Source organism: Leucoraja erinacea, chromosome 20 (assembly GCF_028641065.1).
Source record: "Leucoraja erinacea ecotype New England chromosome 20, Leri_hhj_1, whole genome shotgun sequence".
In the NCBI taxonomy this organism is placed as follows: domain Eukaryota; kingdom Metazoa; phylum Chordata; class Chondrichthyes; order Rajiformes; family Rajidae; genus Leucoraja; species Leucoraja erinaceus.
The window spans coordinates 8563188-8582839 of record NC_073396.1 but is presented as its reverse complement, the minus strand read 5'-3'; the positions used below and the strand labels follow the sequence as shown (position 1 = coordinate 8582839).

The 19652-nt window shown below is 44.9% G+C and overlaps 1 protein-coding gene across 1 annotated transcript in view; it reads left to right on the top strand.

The window, feature by feature from the left end:
- LOC129706733 (uncharacterized) overlaps positions 1 to 19652 on the top strand; it is a 228101-nt gene that overhangs the window by 145928 nt on the left and 62521 nt on the right. The window contains exons 40-47 of the mRNA XM_055651166.1: positions 3927 to 4156; positions 4772 to 4933; positions 7181 to 7258; positions 11422 to 11793; positions 13403 to 13759; positions 14614 to 14964; positions 15610 to 15741; positions 17640 to 17789. Of these exons, the coding sequence (XP_055507141.1) occupies positions 3927 to 4156; positions 4772 to 4933; positions 7181 to 7258; positions 11422 to 11793; positions 13403 to 13759; positions 14614 to 14964; positions 15610 to 15741; positions 17640 to 17789 (1832 nt within the window). The remainder of the gene's footprint in view (positions 1 to 3926; positions 4157 to 4771; positions 4934 to 7180; positions 7259 to 11421; positions 11794 to 13402; positions 13760 to 14613; positions 14965 to 15609; positions 15742 to 17639; positions 17790 to 19652) is intronic.

The following is a 19652-nucleotide window of genomic DNA, read 5'->3' as shown; positions in this document are numbered from 1 at the left end:
CTCCCACATTCCAAAGACGTACAGGTTTGTAGGTGAATTGGCTTGTATAAATTGTCCCTGTCAGGTGTGAAAGTGGGATAACATGGAACTAGTATACTGTATTGGTCGGTGCAGACTCGATTGGCCAAAGGGCTTGTTTACCTGCTGTATCTCTAAACTAAGAAACTAAACTAAATTGAAAATATTGGACGGGACATTAGCCAGACATTGTCCTCTTTCCACACACATGTTTGTAAAATTCTGGGAAAATCGACAGGTCCATGAATTGACACCACAAAAAAAACCCAAAGAAGTGCTGGAGTAACTCAGGCAGGTCAGGCAGCATCTCTGGAGAACATGGGTAGATGACGTTCCGGGCCAGGACCTTCAGACATGTGACTCCAGCACTGTATCTTTTTTTGTAAACAAAGCATCTGCAGTTCCTTAGATAAACATAAAAATGCTGGAGTAACTCTCATGCAGGATTCCTGGAGAACTTGGATAGGTGACATTTCGGATTGGGACCCTTCTTCAGACTTCTATGTAGTCTTTGCATTTCCTTGTATCTCCAACTAACATCACAATTAAATGGGTTTGATCAAGGCTTCACCTCGATTATGCTAACTCAACGCCACTTACTTGAAACCACTTAGTTTTGGGACGGCACGGTGGCGCAGCGGTAGAGTTGCTGCCTTAAGGGCCTGTCCCACTTTCACGACCTAATTCACGACCTCTGCCGAGTTTGCCCTTAACACATACTCGCAGCATGGTCGTCACGAGGTCGTAGGAGGTCGTAGGTAGGTGGTAGTTCGGTCGTGATGCTAGTCGTAGGTACTCGTGGCATCAAGTAGGTCGGGGCGTTTTTCTAACCTGATGAAAAATGTCCACGAGTAAAAAAGGTCGTGAATTAGGTCGTGAAAATGGGACAAGCCCTTTACAGCGCCAGAGACCTGACTATGGGTTCTGTCTGCACGGAATTTGTACATCCTCCCTGTGACCGTGTGGGTTTTCTCTGGGTGCTCCGGTTTCCTCCCACACTCCAAAGACATGCAGGTTTGTCTGATAATTGGCTTCAGTAAAGATTGTAAATTGTCCCTAGTGTGTAGGATAGTGCTAGTGTACGGGGATCGGCACGGCGGGCCTGTGTCTTTAAACTGAACCAAACTAGTCTGCCACCCTTACTCATCACGAGTGGGACAGTGGGTACAGCTAATGGAGCTGCTCCAGCGACCAGGGTTCAATCCTGACCTATGATTTAGGTATGTTACAAAACCTACCTGAATCGCCATTGGGAATCTGCCCACAGCCAGGTCCGCGATTTTGGCGCTGTTTGGAGGGGGCGGGTTTAAAACGCGATTTTTACTAGGCTGTACTAATTGCAGATGTTCAGCCTAGTAAATCATTAACGAAAAATCGCTGCAAGACCCGGTCGCAAAAGGTATTATTAGTTTTATAGGCCTCGATAATATAGTTATAATAATCTTAAAATTACTGTCTCATTCCGCAACCTCTCGCAGCCCCAGGGTTTTATAAAGCAAACAATTAAAGGTATGTACCTTATTTTTACATTAAATGGGGCATATATATAACCCTATATATCAAGTTATCTATAGCGAGTAGTTCATTTTGGGCTTTTTATATCCCGCAGTATTTTTCTCGGCATTTGAGGGCACTAATCCAGCGCGCTGTCAACATTCTAAACCATCGCGTTCACATGAACCCACTAGAAAGCCGATTTAAATGGGCATTTATTTACAGCAATTGAACACTAAATTCCTTCCATTTGGCCTATAAATTAATGTAAATTAGATATAAAAATCATGTTATATTGTGAATTATTTGTGAATAATCTTTGGACACTTAGGCTATTTAAAAATGTTAATCTTTCCTTAAGAAATGGGCCTTTGATTATCCAAGATCACAGCTTTTTTGTAATGTCCATTGAAAATCAATAGGGAACAAGATGCTAATTTCCGAGTATGAAAATGGCCATAACTTTTTTAATACTTGAGATATGAAAGTGAATTTGGTGTCAAATTAAACTTATTGTTATGCTTTATCTGATGGGATAAATTGCAGACTTGATTTTTAAAATCTCAAAATTTGTAACATTGCTATATGATTCAGTCTGTCTCCAAAACCAGGCTCGCAAAGGAAGAATGTGTGGAGTTTGCACATTCTCTAGCCGTTTCCATTCACCTCCCCAAATGTGTGGGTTGGATAAGCTGACCACTGTAGATTGTCCCTGCTCTGTAAACAACATGTGGGATTTGTGGAAGTTGATGGGAATGTGGTGAGAATTAAAAAAATGGGATTCTTGTAGGATTCCTGTAAATGTGTGGTTGATGGTCACTCCAGGCTCAGTGGGCTGAGGGTGTAGTGTCTGTGCTGTACTTTTCCATGTCTCTAATGATAGTGTGTAGTAATATTTTCCATTGCTGGTAAGATAATGTAATTCTGTGGAATCTATGAGTTGACATTGTTAATCCAATGTAATTTGCTTGAAAACCATGTTGCAATCTGTCTGGAAGCTAGGACTCAATGTGCTGGACGCTTCAGCAGTCCACGTTTGTCTACTCTTCCTCCAGCCGCTCTTTTCCTTCATGGCTCTGCTATGATGATCAGCTTGAGGCTGGGCTGCCATGGTCTCATCTGGCAGAGTGGACTGGGTAGGAGATGGCAGACCGCAGGCCCTGCCCCAGGATCTACCAGACATTTCATTGCCTCCTAAGGCCAATTTAGCATATTGACTGGCTGCATCGCGGCCTGGTTTATTAGCTCAAACGCCCAGGAATGAATTAGATGCGAAAAGTGGTGAACACTTCCCAGCCCATCACGGGAACTGACCTCCCCTCACCATCAATGGGAGCGACAAGAGTCACTGCCTCCAAAAGGCAGCCGTCATCACCAGAGATCCACACCCACCCTGGCCACACTCTCTATTCACTCCTGCCATTGGGAAGAAGGTACAGGAGCCTGAAAACTGTAACATCCAGGTTCAGGACCAGCTTATTCACTGCAGCCATCAGGCAACTTAACACTACAACCTCCAAATAAGCTCTGAACAACATAGATTTTTTTAATTTTATTTTTTTTTTTCGACTGCCCGCTGCCTGGAACAACATAGACTTGGGAGCACTTTTCTTCCCTGTGCACTATAATACCTACTGAACGGGGTACTGATTGTGGATGATCAATCATGATCACAGTGAATGGCGGTGCTGGCTCGAAGGGCTGAATGGCCTACTCCTGCACCTATTGTCTATTGAACTTTTCTTTTACTTATTATGGGTTTTACGGAGTACTATGTTTAATACCTGTTGTGTTGCTGCAAATAAGAATGTCATTGTTCTGTTTTGGGACATACGATAGTAAAACACTCTAGACTCCCTTGACAATAATGAGATCCATCTAAAAGCAATTCAAATGGTTTAAATGAGTTATTAACATAAAACAATAATGAATTATTTGAAAATATCTTCAACTACCTGAAATTAACTAGAAACAAAGAGGCTACATGCACTGGCCTTTATAATCAGTGTGAACAACTGTATGGAAATGGAGACAATGAACTGCAGGTGCTGATTTACAACAACAAAAAGAGGTAAAGTGCTGGAGTAACTCAATGGGAAGACATCTCTGGAATATTGAAGACATGTATAGGTGATGTTTTGGCTCAGGACCCTTCTTCAGATTAATTGTTGTAGGGGTAGGAACATTGAGAAAAGGGGTCAGGACAAGGCCTGGTAAATGATGGGTGGACTTTTCCAATGTTTGGGCCGAAGGGCCTGTTTCCGTGCTGCATGATCCTATGACATTGCAGATTATAATTTGGCTTTTGGGCCTCAACAATGGGCGCCATTTGTGGCCAATGGGTGAGATGGGCCGAAGGGCCTGTTTCCGTGCTGTACAACTGTGTGACTCTAACTGTGAATTTTGATGCCTAGGTTTACCTGCGGATGGGGAGCTCTCTCTCAGTTACGACCATGTGAACAATCGCCGTGCTGTTAAAATTGAAGCGCAGAGCGGCAGTAAACACGTCCAAGCTTCTGTGGAGATGGAGAGAACCTTTACAGGGACACCCATTTACCAGGTTACTGCTGCTTTCCTGCACAGTGTGGGGGAGCTGGAAAAACTTGGCCTCCCGTTCACATCCACTGGAACCTATCACTATCAGGTGAGCACAAGTATTACCTCCTTGGACAAGAATCAAGACTGGCCAGGCCTAGTGGCCATGGCACTGCTAACTAAGTATGTGAGTTGAGGATTCCCATTCCAACAGTGGAGAGTATGCAGTGCAGTTCATTTGACAGGGAGTGCAGAGTGTGTAGTTTAGTTTTATATTCATAGATGATAGGAGCAGAATTAGGCCCTTTGGCCCAACAAGTCTACTCCGCCATTCAATCATGGCTGATCTATCTTCCCCTCTCAACCCCATTATCATGCCATCTCTCCATAAACCCTGACACCTGCACTAACCAAGAATCTTTCTATCTCTGCCTTAAAAATATCTATCGCCTTGGCCTCCACAGCCTTCCGCGGCAATGAATTCCACAGATTCATCACCTGACTAAAGAAATTCTTCCTCATCTCCTTCCTAAAGGAATGTCCTTTAACTCTGAGGCTGTGAATTCTGGTCGTAGACTGTCCGTCCACTCTTTCTTCTTTTAAAACCTCTGCAGCTTTGTCCTCTGACCACTGCTGTGTCACCGTGCTGCCCTGTTCTTTAAAAAAAAAAGAGTTTTAGGTTTGTTATTCCACAATTTAAGTACCTGTCTTTTCCCCTACGCAGAATCTGAGGAATGGATACATTGCCAATGTGAAAGTGAGACTGGAGAAGCAACACCTCAGAGCAGCAATAGAGCAGAGGAGTACCGTGAGAACGAGAGAGGTCTTCTTATCATTTGACCATGATATAACAGTGTTGGCCGATCAAATACCAGCTACAATACAGGTAATATCGTGAACACCATGTGGAGCACACCGGAGTTTGTACCTTCTCCCCAGACCAATACTTGGATCTTTTACGTCAACACATTCAGATCCATGTGCATAATTAATAGATAAACGTTAATTAAACAAAATGTAATGGAAATGATCTGCGGATGCTCTTTTACACCTTGATAGACACACAATACTAGAGTGACTCAGCAGGTCAGGCAGCATCTCTGGAGAAAATGGATAGGTGAAGTATCGGGTTGGGATCCTTCTTCAGACTGATTGTCGGCGCGGGGAGGAACTTAGAAGCAAGAGAAACATAGAAACATAGAAATTAGGTGCAGGAGTAGGCCATTCGGCCCTTCGAGCCTGCACCGCCATTCAATATGATCATGGCTGATCATCCAACTCAGTATCCCGTACCTGCCTTCTCTCCATGCCCCCTGATCCCCGTAGCCACAAGGGCCACATCTAACTCCCTCTTAAATATAGCCAATGAACTGGCCTCAACTACCCTCTGTGGCAGAGAGTTCCAGAGATTCACCACTCTCTGTGTGAAAAAAGTTCTTCTCATCTCGAAAGGATTTCCCCCTTATCCTTAAGCTGTGACCCCTTGTCCTGGACTTCCCCAACATCGGGAAACAATCTTCCTGCATCTAGCCTGTCCAACCCCTTAAGAATTTTGTAAGTTTCTATAAGATCCCCTCTCAATCTCCTAAAGGACAGGACAGGACAGATCAGGGCGGCAACAGATGACCTTAGGCAGGGTGGTTCTGAAAGGGCGATTGTAGGCTGGGGATGGTGTCATCCCAAAAAGGATCCATCATTTGACTTTTTTTGACTCCGGAAAGCAACGTCTATTTTTATATTTCCTGGCTTCAATTTATGAATGACTGTGTTTTTGTTTGTTCCCATTGCAGTTGAGTTCCGGTAGCATTGATAAACGAAAAGGTATTTTTGCCAAAGTTGTGCAAAAATTGGACCCAATCCAGGAACCCCAGTACAGCTGTTCATTTATGAGGACGACATTAATATATTTTAGAATGTAATGGAACATTTTCAGTAGAGAGGTTAGAAGCCTATCTGTGGTGATGTACGCATTCACTTTAAGTGTTTCCTAATCAGAAGCAAAAATCATTTCTCAATACAGCTGGTGTTGACTTGTATAGTGGACAAAGACAGTGGCAAACAGCACGGATACAGGCCCATCAGCTCAACTTGCCCATGCCAACCAAGATGATCCATTTACATCTTTATGCCACCTGCCTCTGTTTGGCCCATATTCCACTAAACCTTCGCTATCCATGTGGTAATAGTGTGCTCAATGACAAGACATATATAGTGAATTGTCATTATAATACATGCCACTGGTGAAATAGTATAATGCAGTAGCATGCATACCCATAATGAAGTGGTGTATGTTACCATTGATATATGTTTGATATTACGCACTGGTTAGATGTGTCGGGAGTGTGTGTTCTGAACTGGAATGTCAGCACCAAAGGTCCTCAGCAAAGTTGCTCTGCACTTAGCAAAATACACGTATTATTCCGGCGGCGTTGTGATTGCAGTGCTTTCTAAACAGTGTGTGGACAGTTGGATTGGGAGCTGTACCTGGGAATGGGAAAGACTTAATTGATTTAGTGTTTTAATTTGAGTGGAGGAGAAATGTGAACATACTCTTCCCCCCACCCTCCCCTCGATTATCACTCTCCACCTCCTGGGAGAGGGTGTCCTCGCCCTCAAGTCTGAAGAAGGCTTCCGACCGTTAAAGTTGGGAATTCATTCCTCCTCAGTCGCTGCCTGACTGGCCGAGTTATTCCAGCACTTTTGTTTGTGTTTTGCTCAAGATTCCCTCAGCTACAGTTTCTCGTGCCACCCTTTCTCTTTAATGAGTTAAGGGCCTGTCCCACTGTACGAGGTAATTCAAGAACTCTCCCGAGTTTAAACAAAAAAATCTAACTCGTGTTAAACACGTAGCGGGTACGTCGGAGCTCGGGGACGTCTCTTAGCGGCTCGTAACGCTAACGGCAGGAACTCGGGAAACACGGTAAGTTCGTGAAGATTTTTCAACATGTTGAAAAATGTCCACGAGAGCCCCGAGTACCTACGAGCGGCTATTACCGTAATTCTCCGAGTTGGGAATCGGGGGAAATTCAGGAGAACTCTTGAATTAGCTCGTACAGTAGGACAGCCCCATAAGCCTTTCTTTTTTATCAACCTACTGAGTTACCTGTTTATTGTATTCTTCGTGTCTTTGCAGGTAAACTGCAGCGGCGAAGCTTCCCTTAAACTCCTTTTGGGACACTGTTCTGGAACTGTTGGCATGAAGCCTTTTGAGGTACAGATTTCTCTCGCCAAACGTCGCCACAAGTATTGCTCCGTTCTGGAAATTAGACACAACAAACGGGGCCTTAGTTTTGACGGCTGCATGGGTTTAGCGCCAAGGTGGGAGTTAAGAGCAAGACTTATTAATACGTTGAAATTATTGGGGCTCCCAGGTAATGCAGAATTGAGGACCTTTTACAAACATGACGCGCAAAAACAAATGGCCACGTTTCAGCTCACGGTAGACGGGCGTAAAATGTTATTAGATGGCGTGCTTTCAACGAAGCCGGATCTCGAGTGGTACTGGGTGGGTTCCTATCTCAGACCAGGTAGTAGGTCCCCGAATAACTCTTTGGAAATTAGAGGCTTGGTGAGGCCAAAAGGCTGTGATTCAACGGGGTCACTTAGAGCTCTGTCCAAAAATGTGTTTGTTCTGCTGGACCTTGCCACAACGTGCACTGGTCCCTACGGGGCCAAAATCAGATGGGAACACAGGGTCAAGAGTGGGAGGACTGAGAGAGCAAAGAGATTTTCCATCCAAGCAGATGGAGAGGTCAAAGAGAACCTCTACTGGAGCAGGGTGGAGCTGCAAGACGATGAGAATTATTTCAATGCAAGCGGGAAGCTCCTTGTCCTCAGGAATAAAGCCACCTTAACCTGGACCGTGAGGCAGAGACTGAGGCGACTGAGGTTCCTGCCGATCCCTGAACATGTACAATCGGACGGTGTAGCGTATTTCAGAAGTAACTCCATTGGGATAGCCGCAAATGTAACATTTGACGCAAAGCCCTTTGTACTGAAGCTGAGAGCAACGTGGGGCAGGAGGAACAGATTGGACTTGACCCTCCAACACGCTGTTCCCACGTGGAGACATTGGGGAATACCTGACCGCAACAGGGTCATCGCGGTGGCGGCCGCATTCGGTGACAACGCGGATGTCAGTCTGGAAGCCACGGCGGGCTCCTGCAGAGTTACCGCCAGCAGCCATCTTGCCCGGGGAACCGTCACAGAGTGGAACTTGGAAATTGGCCGTCAATGCCCTTACTTGGAGGTAGAAAGGAAACTTGTGCCCACACAGAGTGCACTTGTTTCAATATTTTTGATTACTTTCATTGCTCCCCTCCAGTTCTGCCCAACATATTAAGCTGTGACATGAGCGGTTTCATGAATTAAAAACTAACAGGCTGAAACCAATGGTGTTGTGTGTTGCGTGCGTGCTTCAGTTAAACGCGAAGCACGCCAATGATAGCTCGTATGTTACAGGAGCAGAATTAGGCCATTCGGCCCATCGAGTCTACTCCGCCATTCAGTCGTGGCTGATCTATCTTTCCAACCTCGGAAAGATAGATCACCGCCAGGTTTCATTGGCTCTCGGGAATGAAACAATTTTGCAGGCAATTTGTATTCTTGCTTACATCAGAATGCAATCTATCAATGTTTGATGTTCATTTCATCACTACTGAAATGTCAGAGCCGACTGCCAGCGTTGATTTACATCGCTGCTTCCATTTAACATGATCCTCCCTGATCTTTGCCAACTCAGATGGAAACCAGATTTGAACAGTGGAAACTGCTAAATTGCCCTCAAGGATTTGGGTGAAGGTTTCCCACCGGTTGTTGGTTTAGATTTCCCAACCACAGAGACATTTTTCTTTACATAAACGATCGGTCTGATTAAAGTGCTGTCACGTGTAAACCTTAAGGAGTCACGGAGCTCCCATAGTCGGAGTCAGCACGGATATATAAAAGGGAAATCATAAGGTCATAAGGAATAGAAATAGAATTAGGCCATTCGGCCCATCAAGTCTACTCCGCCAAATCTGAGAAAGGACATTATTGCCATAGAGGGAGTGCAGAGAAGGTTCACCAGACTGATTCCTGGGATGTCAGGACTGTCTTATGAAGAAAGACTGGATAGACTTGGTTCATACTCTCTAGAATTTAGGAGATTGAGGGGGGATCTTATAGAAACTTACAAAATTCTTAAGGGGTTGGACAGGCTAGATGCAGGAAGATTGTTCCCGATGTTGGGGAAGTCCAGGACAAGGGGTCACAGCTTAAGGATAAGGGGGAAATCTTTTAAAACCGAGATGAGAAGAACTTTTTTCACACAGAGAGTGGTGAATCTCTGGAACTCTCTGCCGCAGAGGGTAGTCGAGGCCAGTTCATTGGCTATATTTAAGAGGGAGTTAGATGTGGCCCTCGTGGCTAAGGGGATCAGAGGGTATGGAGAGAAGGCAGGTACAGGATACTGAGTTGGATGATCAGCCATGATTATATTGAATGGCGGTGCAGGCTCAAAGGGCCGAATGGCCTACTCCTGCACCTAATTTCTATGTTTCTATTCAATGATGGCTGATCTATCTCTCCCTCCTAACCCCATTCTCCTGCCTTCTCCCCATAACCCCTGACGCCCATACTAATCACGAATCTATCTGTTTCTGCCTTAAAACTATCCCCTGACTTGGCCTCGACAGCCTTCTGTGGCAAAGAATTCCACAGATTCACCACCCTCTGACTAAAGAAATGTCTCCTCATCTCCTTCCTAACAAAAAGTCCTTTAATTCTGAGGCTATGACCTCCAGTCCTAGACTCTCCCACTCGTTGAAACATCCTCTCCACATCCGCTCTATCCAAGCCTTGACGAGTCTGTTGGAGATCTAGAGGCGACACGGTGGCGCAGCGGTAGAGCTGCTGCCTTACAGCGCCAGACACACGGGTTCGATCCTGACTATGGATGCTGTCTGTATGGAGTTTGTATGTTCTCCCAGTGACCACGTGGGTTTTTCTCCGGGTGCACCGGTTTCCTCCCGCACTCCCAAGACCTACACGTTTGCAGGTTCATTGGCTTCAGTAGAATTGCAAATTTACCCTAGTGCGTAGGATAGTGCTAGTATGTGAGGTGATCGCTGGTGGACTCGTTGGGCCGATGGGGAAGGTGCAGGACAAAGGAACTGGGGTAGATGACCAGCTGTGATCTTAGGCGAATGGCAGAGCAGGCTTGAAGCGTTAGAAGCCCTACCATTCCTCCTAATTCTGATGTTCCAATGCTGAACAAATGCCATAAGTGCGTTATGCTTGATGAATGAACGTGTAGATATGTTGGATAAGTGGCCTTTCCTCTTGTACAGGGAAACCACTTTCTACCATTAATGTAAGTGCATGTATTGGAAGGGATACTGATGCTAAACCACTAACAACTTGCCCGCTACTTGCCCTATCTAAGCACAATTCCTGCTGTTCCTTACACTTCTCAGCCATAGCAGCAAAACTCTAAAGATTTGAACTCGGCAGCAGACAACATTAATCAGTATTGCCTCCAGCGTTGTCCAAGTGCATTAAGATATGTGTCAACATAGGCTCAACTGTTCCATGTGGGGACAGCTAAAGAATAAAGTTGCTTGTTTAGTAAGTCTGGTGTTGCACATAATTAATGTCTAATCAGGAAGTTCATCATTTTCAGGAGTTGAACTTACTGGCATTTTAATGAAACTTTATAACATTGCAAAAAAAAAATTGAATCCGATTTCAATAAAAAAAATAAGTAGGGAGGAACTGTAGATGTTGGTTTAAACTGGAGATAGACACAAAAAGCTGATGTAACTCAGCGGGTCAGGAAGCACTTCTGGACAAAAGGAATAGGTGCGCAACTTTCATTTGTTCTATATCTCTCTCTATATCATATAACCATATAACCATATAACAATTACAGCACGGAAACAGGCCATCTCGGCCCTACAAGTCCGTGCCGAACAAATTTTTTTTTCCCCTTAGTCCCATCTGCCTGCACTCATACCATAACCCTCCATTCCCTTCTCATCCATATGCCTATCCAATTTATTTTTAAATAATACCAATGAACCTGCCTCCGCCACTTCCACTGGAAGCTCATTCCACACCGCTACCACTCTCTGAGTAAAGAAGTTCCCCCTCATATTACCCCTAAACTTCTGTCCCTTAATTCTGAAGTCAAGTCATATCATCGCGTACATCTCTTGTTTCCCTTTCTCCCGACTCTCAGTCTGAAGAAAGGTCTTGACCCGAAACGCCACCCATTCCTTTTCTCCAGAGACGCTGCCTGACCCGCTGAGTTACTCCAGCTTTTTGCGTCTACCTGCAATAAAATGAGTAGGTTTTTTTGTAACATCAGTAAGTGAACTCTTTCTCATATTTCAGGAGGCAATGCCGGCAAGATTCGCACTGAACGGAACAATGAGAACGGACTATTTTGAAGCAGATTTCATCGGCCACCTCCGAATGGACGACAAATTTGCCATCCTCGAAATGCAGACCATATGGGCTTTGAACCCCAGCATTGACATTGGCTTCAGGCACACTCTCCCTGCAATCACCGCCATGGGCATGCCAACTGACAGCAGGCTTCTGATCCGAGCAAGCAGCGCGAACCAGCCCGGGGCGTCTCTCGAGTTTTCCTTTGGGGAATGCAGCTTGAGAGCTCTTGGTGACTTCAAAGGTCCCGGCAATAGGAAGGAGGGAATAAAATCCAGCTGGTCGGCTTCTCTTATGAACAGATGCCCCACCCTTGAGGTATGGAACGCAGACTGTTAGATTGTAAACCCTGAGCCAGTGGTAACGCGAGTCCTGGCGCAGAAGCAGAATGGATGTGGGTCACGGAATCGCATTGCCAAGTTCCACTGGCCAGTTTTCAAAGAGTTAGATTGAGCTTTTCGGGCTAAAGGAATCAGGGGATATGGGGTAAAAGCAGGAACTAGGGACTGATTTTAGATGTGTGGGAAAGAACTGCAGGTTCAGGTTTAAATTTAAATCAAAGGTAGACACAAAATGCTGAAGTAACTCAGCGGGTCAGGCAGCATCTCTGGAGAGTAGGAATGGTGACGTTTCAGGTTGAGACCCTTCTTCAGATGATCAGCCATGATCATATTGAATGGCGGTGCTGGCTTGATGGGCTGAATGGCCTACTCCTCCACCTATTTTTCTATGTTTTCTATGCCACAAGGTGCCCAGTTTTTAAGTTAGTCTAAACCCTCACAATAACGGGCGACACCGTGTCGCAGCGGTGGAGTTGCTGCCTTACAGCGCCAGAGACCCGGGTTCGATCCTGACTACGGGTGCTGTCTGTATGGAGTTTGCATGTAACCGCGTGGGTTTTAATCCTGGTGGTACTCCAATTTCCTCCCATATTCCTAATGGGCCTGTCCCACTTGGGCGATATTTTGGGCGACCACAGGCGACTGCCACAAAATTTTCAACTTGTTGAAAATGTTTTTGTGACAATTTTTGTTGTCGTAGGTTGTCGTAGATGAATTCCATTAAAATTAGTCCCTGGCAGTCGCCTAAAGAGTCGTTTAAGTGGGACAGACCCATAAGAAGTACAAGTTTGTCCCCCCCATCAGTCTGAAGAAGGGTTTCGGCCCGAAACGTTGCTTATTTCCTTCGCTCCATAGATGCTGCTGCACCTGCTGAGTTTCTCCAGCATTTTTGCCTACCTCAGGTTTGTAGATTAATTGGTTTTGTTAAAAACATTGTAAATTGTCCTTAGTGTGTAGGAAAGTACTAGTTTATGGGGATCGCTGGTCAGTGTGGACCTGGTTGGCCAAAGGGCCTGTTTCTGCGTTGTATCTCTAAACTAAACTAAGCTAAACTTAACATTCCAGAGTGTTAAGAAACATCTTGCAGGCCAGTAAAGATATCATTGCCCCAAAGTTTACTTGTGTGAGAAATATTATCCTACTAAAGTAAAATATATTGTAAATACAACGTTCTGTCAAAATAAATCGTCTATATTGTAGATTCTGATCTCTAGTTGAATGCAGATCTAAATGAACACAAATTCCATGTGGGAGAGTCAAGATTAGAGGCCATAGCCTCAGAATAGAAGGATGTACCTTCAGAAAGGAGACGAGGAGTAATTTATTTTAGTCAGAGGGTGGTGAATCTGTGGAATTCATTGCCACAGGTGGCTGTGGAGGCCAAGTCATGGGGTATTTTTAAAGCAGGAATTTTTGACTGATTCTGGATTAGGAAGGGTGTTATGGGTAAGGGGGAGAAGGAAGGAGAATGGGGTTGAGAGGGATAGATAGATCAGCCATGATTGAATGGTGCAGCAGACTTGCTGGGCCGAATGGCCTACTCCAGCTCCTATGACTTATGAACTGATGGATTCCTTTTCCCACAGAGAGTGGGTGTTCCGCTGAATCTGGAGACCAATGGTTCCTTGGATCTCAAGAGCTGCAACATGGCAGTGAAAGCAAACGCGCTCAGTGATGACATAACAGCCGAGCTTCATGTGGAAGCATCGTGTGATCCCAAGTATACGGTGCTGGGGCATCTGAAGCACTCCGTCCCCCAGCTGAGAAGTCGAGGCCTTCCCAGCGAGAGTCGCATCCTCCTGTCTGCTGCAAACGGAGAGAAAATGGATGGTTCTTTCCTGCTGCAGTCCGGCAATTGTAAACTCCGTGCCAGTGGCAATGTGAGTCCTGGCGCAAAAGCAGAATGGATGTGGGTCACGGAATCGGACTGCCAAGTTCTACAGGTAGGATGGAGTTAAAGTGTATAGCTTCGTGGAGTTTATAGATGCAGCAAGGAAACCCAAGGGTCTTACCCTGAAACGTCACCTATTCCTTTGCTCCATAGATGCTGCCTCACCCGCTGAGTCTCTCCAGCATTTTTGACAAATAAGTTTAGTTGTTTACACCTGAACGACGTTCGAGTTAGGATTTTAGGTTCATTTACAGAGTCCACGAGACTTATGTTTGAGACAAATGCTTACAACAAAGGGCAGCATGGTGGTGTAGCAGTAGAGCTACTGCCTTACCATGCCAGAGACATGGGTTCAATCCTCCCTACGGATACTGTCTGCGTTTGTACGTTCTCACCTTGATCTGCGCTGGGTTTTTTCCGTGATTTTCGGTTTCCTTCCAAACTCCAAAGATGTACAAGGTTTGTAGGTTAATTGGCTTGGTGTAAATATTTTTTAAATGTCCCTAGTGTGTGTAGGGTAGTGTTTTAAACAGTTTTTTATCCACGAGTAGTTGCTCTACTCAACAGCCAAAAATCTGTAGCCTCCCTTTGATCTGGTATTTTGTTGGTTCACATGCTTGATCAATGGTGTTTTATCATTAATGTTTTATTATTATTAATGTTTAGTGTTTTCCGAGTCATTCGTAACTGTCACTGTATGTCATGTTGTTACTTGTGGGCGGAGCACCAAGGCAAATTCCTTGTATGTGAATACTTGGCCAATAAACTTACTTACTTAATGTTTTGGGATCATAGGTTGGTGTGGACTTGGTGCACTGAAGGGCCTGTTTCCGCGCTGCATCTCTAAACTAAACTAAACTGAAAAACAGTGGTTGGGACATTATTAACCAAAGTTGTCTTTTTCAGAACTTCATGATACCGGCCCATTCACAATGTAACGGGTCCATTCAAATCGACGGCTGCAAAGGGGAACTTCGATCCCACATCCAGTTTGACGGTAAAGGTGCTTCCTTGGAGCTGAGGTCGGAGTGCGACCCAAAGGTCAACGTCGAGGCCATCTTTGAGCACACGTTGCCGCTGTTGAAAGGAATTCCAGCCCACAACAAGCTCTTGTTCGCAGCAGAAAAACGGCACAAATCAGAGTTTGAGTTGGACTTGATGTTGGGCACCTGTAATCTTCTAGCGAGTGGAGGTCTCCAAGTGAAAAATAAAACGGAAATCAACTTTTTGGTAGATAATAAATGCAAAAAGCTCCAGGTATTGCTAATATTTTTTTTACTTGATTGTTTCAGTGTTCGGAGTATATTACGGAACTTATTGAATTACATTATTACTGTATCAGCTTTAGTATCCTTGGTTTGGTTTCGTGTTATCGACATATGTCTCCACAAAGTATTCCACGAGAGAAGAATACCTGGATTAACAGGAGAGACCACGAGAATGTTGTTGACATCTCTCCACAGAACAGCAGACAGCCAACCTTGTCACCTCTGGGTGCCCCCTCTACCACCCACCAAATGGAGCTCAGGGCCTGGCAGACATTGACGCAGAGACAACAACCTGGCTGCTCAACACCCAACTTGAGATCTAAAGGACCTGTCCCACTTTCACGACCTCTGCCGAGTTTGCCCTTGAATCATACTCGCAGCATGGTCGTCACGAGGTCGTATGAGGTCGTAGGTAGGTCCACGAGTAAAATAGGTCGTGAATTAGGTCGTGAAAGTGGGAAAGGCCCTTGGTTTATGTTTCAATGGCAAGAAGAAGATGCTTTAGCATTACTTTAGCGTCTGTTTTGTGAACTGACTTGAATATTTGTTTGTTGAATGAGGTCTCCTGCTTTCACCTGGTCTTGTAACCTATGAATAATTTTTATTAGTAATTAATAAATGCTGCTTATTTCAGGAACTGGGAGCGCCTCTGAAGATCGATGGATCCGTGTATATTGTTGTAAATGGAGTCAGCTTTGAGTCCCAGATGCAGATAAATGTTGATCAAACCAAGCTAGAAGGTCAACTGACTCTAAAGGCTGGTGCTGTAAGTTCTCCATCTAGTTTTGATCCTATCTTCTCGATGGCACATTTGTACAGACTGGATAGAATGTGTAAACCAAACCGAATTGGGAGGAACAGGATAGACACAAAATGTTGGAGTAACTTAGCGGGACAGGCAGCATCTCTGGAGAGAAGGAATGGGTGAAGGGAATGGGCGATGTTTCAGGTCAAGACCTTTCTTCAGACAGAGTCAGGGGAGAGGGAGTCTAGAGTTGTGGAAGGATAAGGTGTGAAAATGACAGATCAAAGCAGATGCTGATAAGGAAATGTAGAATGTGTAAGAAAGAACTGCAGATGCTGGAAAAATCGAAGTTAGACAAAAATGCTGGAGAAACTCAGTGGGTGAGGCAGCATCTATGGAGCGAAGGAATAGGTGACGTTTCGGGTCTCGACCCGAAACGTCACCTATTCCTTCGCTCCATAGATGCTGCCTCACCCGCTGAGTTTCTCCAGCATTTTTGTCTACCTAGGAAATGTAGAATGGTTTATTGGTAGCTGAGGGGAAGGTGTCAAAGAGGCATACAATCAGTCAAATTTATCAGGATGACAGTGAAACTAGTCGGAGAACTGGGGTGGGGGAGGGACGGAGAGAGAGGGAAAACAAGGGTTACTTGAAGTTAGAGAAATCATTTCATACCACTGGGGTGTAAGCTGCCCAAGCGAAATCTGAGGTGCTGTTCCTTCAATTTGCGTTGAGCTTCACTCTGACATTGGAGGAGGCCCAGGACAGAAGGGTCAGCGTGGGAATGGGAGGGGGAGATAAAGTGTTAGGCAACCTATTGATCAATGGGGGGAGGATAGTTAAATGTCAAGCATTATATTGCATTCGAAGTAAAGGACTTTGACAAAATCCATGAAATTTGCAGTTAATAACATTAAAGGGACTAATTTGCTCTTTCCTACCTAAGGAACATGTATGACGTATAAAAACAATATATGATGACTTAGGTACAGTAAAGGCCTAGATATAATGAATGTGGAGAGGATGTTTCCAGTAATGGGCTAGACAAGCACCAGAGGGCACAACCTCTGAATAAAAAGACATGTCTTTAGAATGGAGATGAGGAGGAATTTCTTTAGTCAGAGGGTGGTGAATCTCTTAATTCTTTGCCTCAGACGGCTGTGGAGGTCAAGTCATTTAATATTTTTAAAGCAGAGTTGATAGGTTCTTGATTAGTAAGGGTGTCAAAGGTCTCGGGGAGAAGGCAGGAGAATGGGGTTGAGCGGGAAAAGGAGACAAGCCAAGATCGAATGGATACATGGAGTGCGTGAGGCTGCAGCCACTGTTTGAATATCTAAAGGGGCTGCTCCTTGCCTTCTGGCTGCATTTTTCACCCACCATCCTCATCTTTGGACACCCCGTGCGTAGGGGAGAGGGTGGGGCTGAAGATGCCCTGGTTGGGTTGCTCCTGGGCCTGGCCAAGCTGGCCATCCGCGAGTCACGGCGCCAGGCGGTGGAGGGCTCTACCCGGGCCAGCTGCCTGCCCCTTTTCCGGGGTTACGTCCGTGCCCGGGTGGGATTAGAAAGGGAATACGCCCTGTCTACGGGCACCCTGAGGGAGTTCCGGGACCGCTGGGCTCCGCAGGGTGTTGAATGTATCCTCAATAAGGATTGTATCATAGTTGTATAATAGTTCATTATGGATATATGTTTGTATTGTATTTATGGTGGTGGGTTCTGGCTTGTTTTATTGTAGTGTAAATATTATTTTTTAATAATTGAATAAATTTTTTGATTTAAAAAAGAAAAAAAAAAAAAAAAAAAAATAAAAGATCGAATGGCGGAGTTGACTCGGTGGGCCAAATGACCTAGTTCTGCCCTTGTGTCTTATGAACGCATGAATAACCGATAGTAATGTTGACAACTCTCTCCCCATCAAGAATAAGCACGAGATCGATGCTTCGTTGTTGCACAATATTGAAGGTGCCAGGCGGCTTGGCATTCCAGGAAATACAGTTGTCGTATTAACAGCCGAGAAACAGTATGACACCTACAAACATTCCGTCCGATTTATTATCGATACCAAGCAGGTAAATTATTGATGATTCCAGTCGGAGAAGTCTACTCAATGTTGCCACACTGTGCCAACTACTGTTTAGTGTATTGAGGAAAAATGTAAAGCTGTGTGCTAACCAGTCAGCAGAAAGACAATACATGATTACATTATATTACGTCGACAGTGTACAGGATTATAGGAAGGATGTCAACAAAATAGAGAGAGTACAGAGGAGATTTACTAGAATGTTGCCTGGGTTTCAGCAACTAAGTTACAGAGATAGGTTGAACAAGTTAGGGCTTTATTCTTTGGAGCGCAGAAGGTTAAGGGGGGACTTGATAGAGGTTTTTAAAATGATGAGAGGGATAGACAGAGTTGACGTGGAAAAGCTTTTCCCACTGAGAGTAGGGAAGATTCAAACAAGGGGACATGACTTGAGAATTAAGGGACTGAAGTTTAGGGGTAACATGAGGGGAACTTCTTTACTCAGAGAGTGGTAGCGGTGTGGAATGAGCTTCCAGTGAAGGTGGTGGAGGCAGGTTCGTTTTTATCATTTAAAAATAAATTGGATAGTTATATGGATGGGAAGGGAATGGAGGGTTTATGGTCTGAGCGCGGGACTAGGGGAGATTATGTGTTCGGCACGGACTAGAAGGGTCGAGATGGCCTGTTTCCGTGCTGTAATTGTTATATGGTTATATGGTTAGATACATGAAGGGAGTAAGATTTAGTGCAAGATAAAATCCGGGAAAGATAGTCCGAGGGTCTCCAATGAAGTAGATAGTACCTCAGGACCGCTCTCTAGTTGTTGATAGGATGGTTCAGTTACCTGTAAACAGCTGGGAAGAAACTGTTCCTGAATCTGGAGATAGGCAATACACAATAGATGCAGGAGTAGGCCATTCGGCCCTTCTATATGATCATGGCTGATTATCCACAATCAGTTCCTGCCTTCTCACCATATCCCCTGACTTTGCTATCGTTAACTCTATCTAACTCTCTCTTAAAAGCATCCAGAGGATTAGCCTCTACTGCCTTCACACTTGTCACACTTCACAGTGTGTTTTCACACTTCTATACCTATTGCTGAAGGGGGAGGGGCGGAGACCGGGTGAGACTTGTCCTTGATTTTGCTGGTGGCCTTGCCGAGTCAGATAGAGAACATTTCAAATCTTGTCTATTTTTTAACAATGTATAACTTTGGTACCTCACAAAACAAAGGGAGTGGCGCATCAGGTAGAGCTGCTGCCTCGCAGCGCTGGGTTGAATCCCGACTTCGGGTGCTGCCTGTGTGGAGTTTGCACGATCTCCCTGTGACTGCGTGGGTTTCCTCCGGGTGCTCCGGATTTCTCCCACATCCCAAAGACGTGCGGGTTTGTAGGTTAATCGGCCTCCGTAAATTGAGACTAGCATGCAGGGAGTGGGCGAGGCGGTGGGCCAACATGGAACTAGTGTAGAACAGGTAATGGATGATCAGCACCGACTCGCTGGGCCGAATGGCCTGTTTCCATGTTGTATCTCTGAACAAAGGTGAACTTGCTGGTTGTAGGCAAAGTGCCAGCTTGAATTCTTCCAGGTTTGTCAGTGTTCATCAATGTACGGTGATTCACTCAGCGAGGTTTCCATGGCAACACCCCTGGGTCAATTATCATCAATTTGATGCTGGGGCTTGTGGAGTTAGACAGATAATTACACAACATTCTGACAAGAAAGCCAATTGGAAGATCAAGAGCAGCAATGAGTGAAAAGCACACTTTGAACATGTTTTGGAAAATTGCTTTTCCTCAATAATAAACCTTTGGAATAATTGATGTAGGAATGTAACAAACAAATTATTGTGGTCGCCCAAAATAGAATTTGATAGCATGATCAAGAGCTCTCTATTACAATTAGTTTA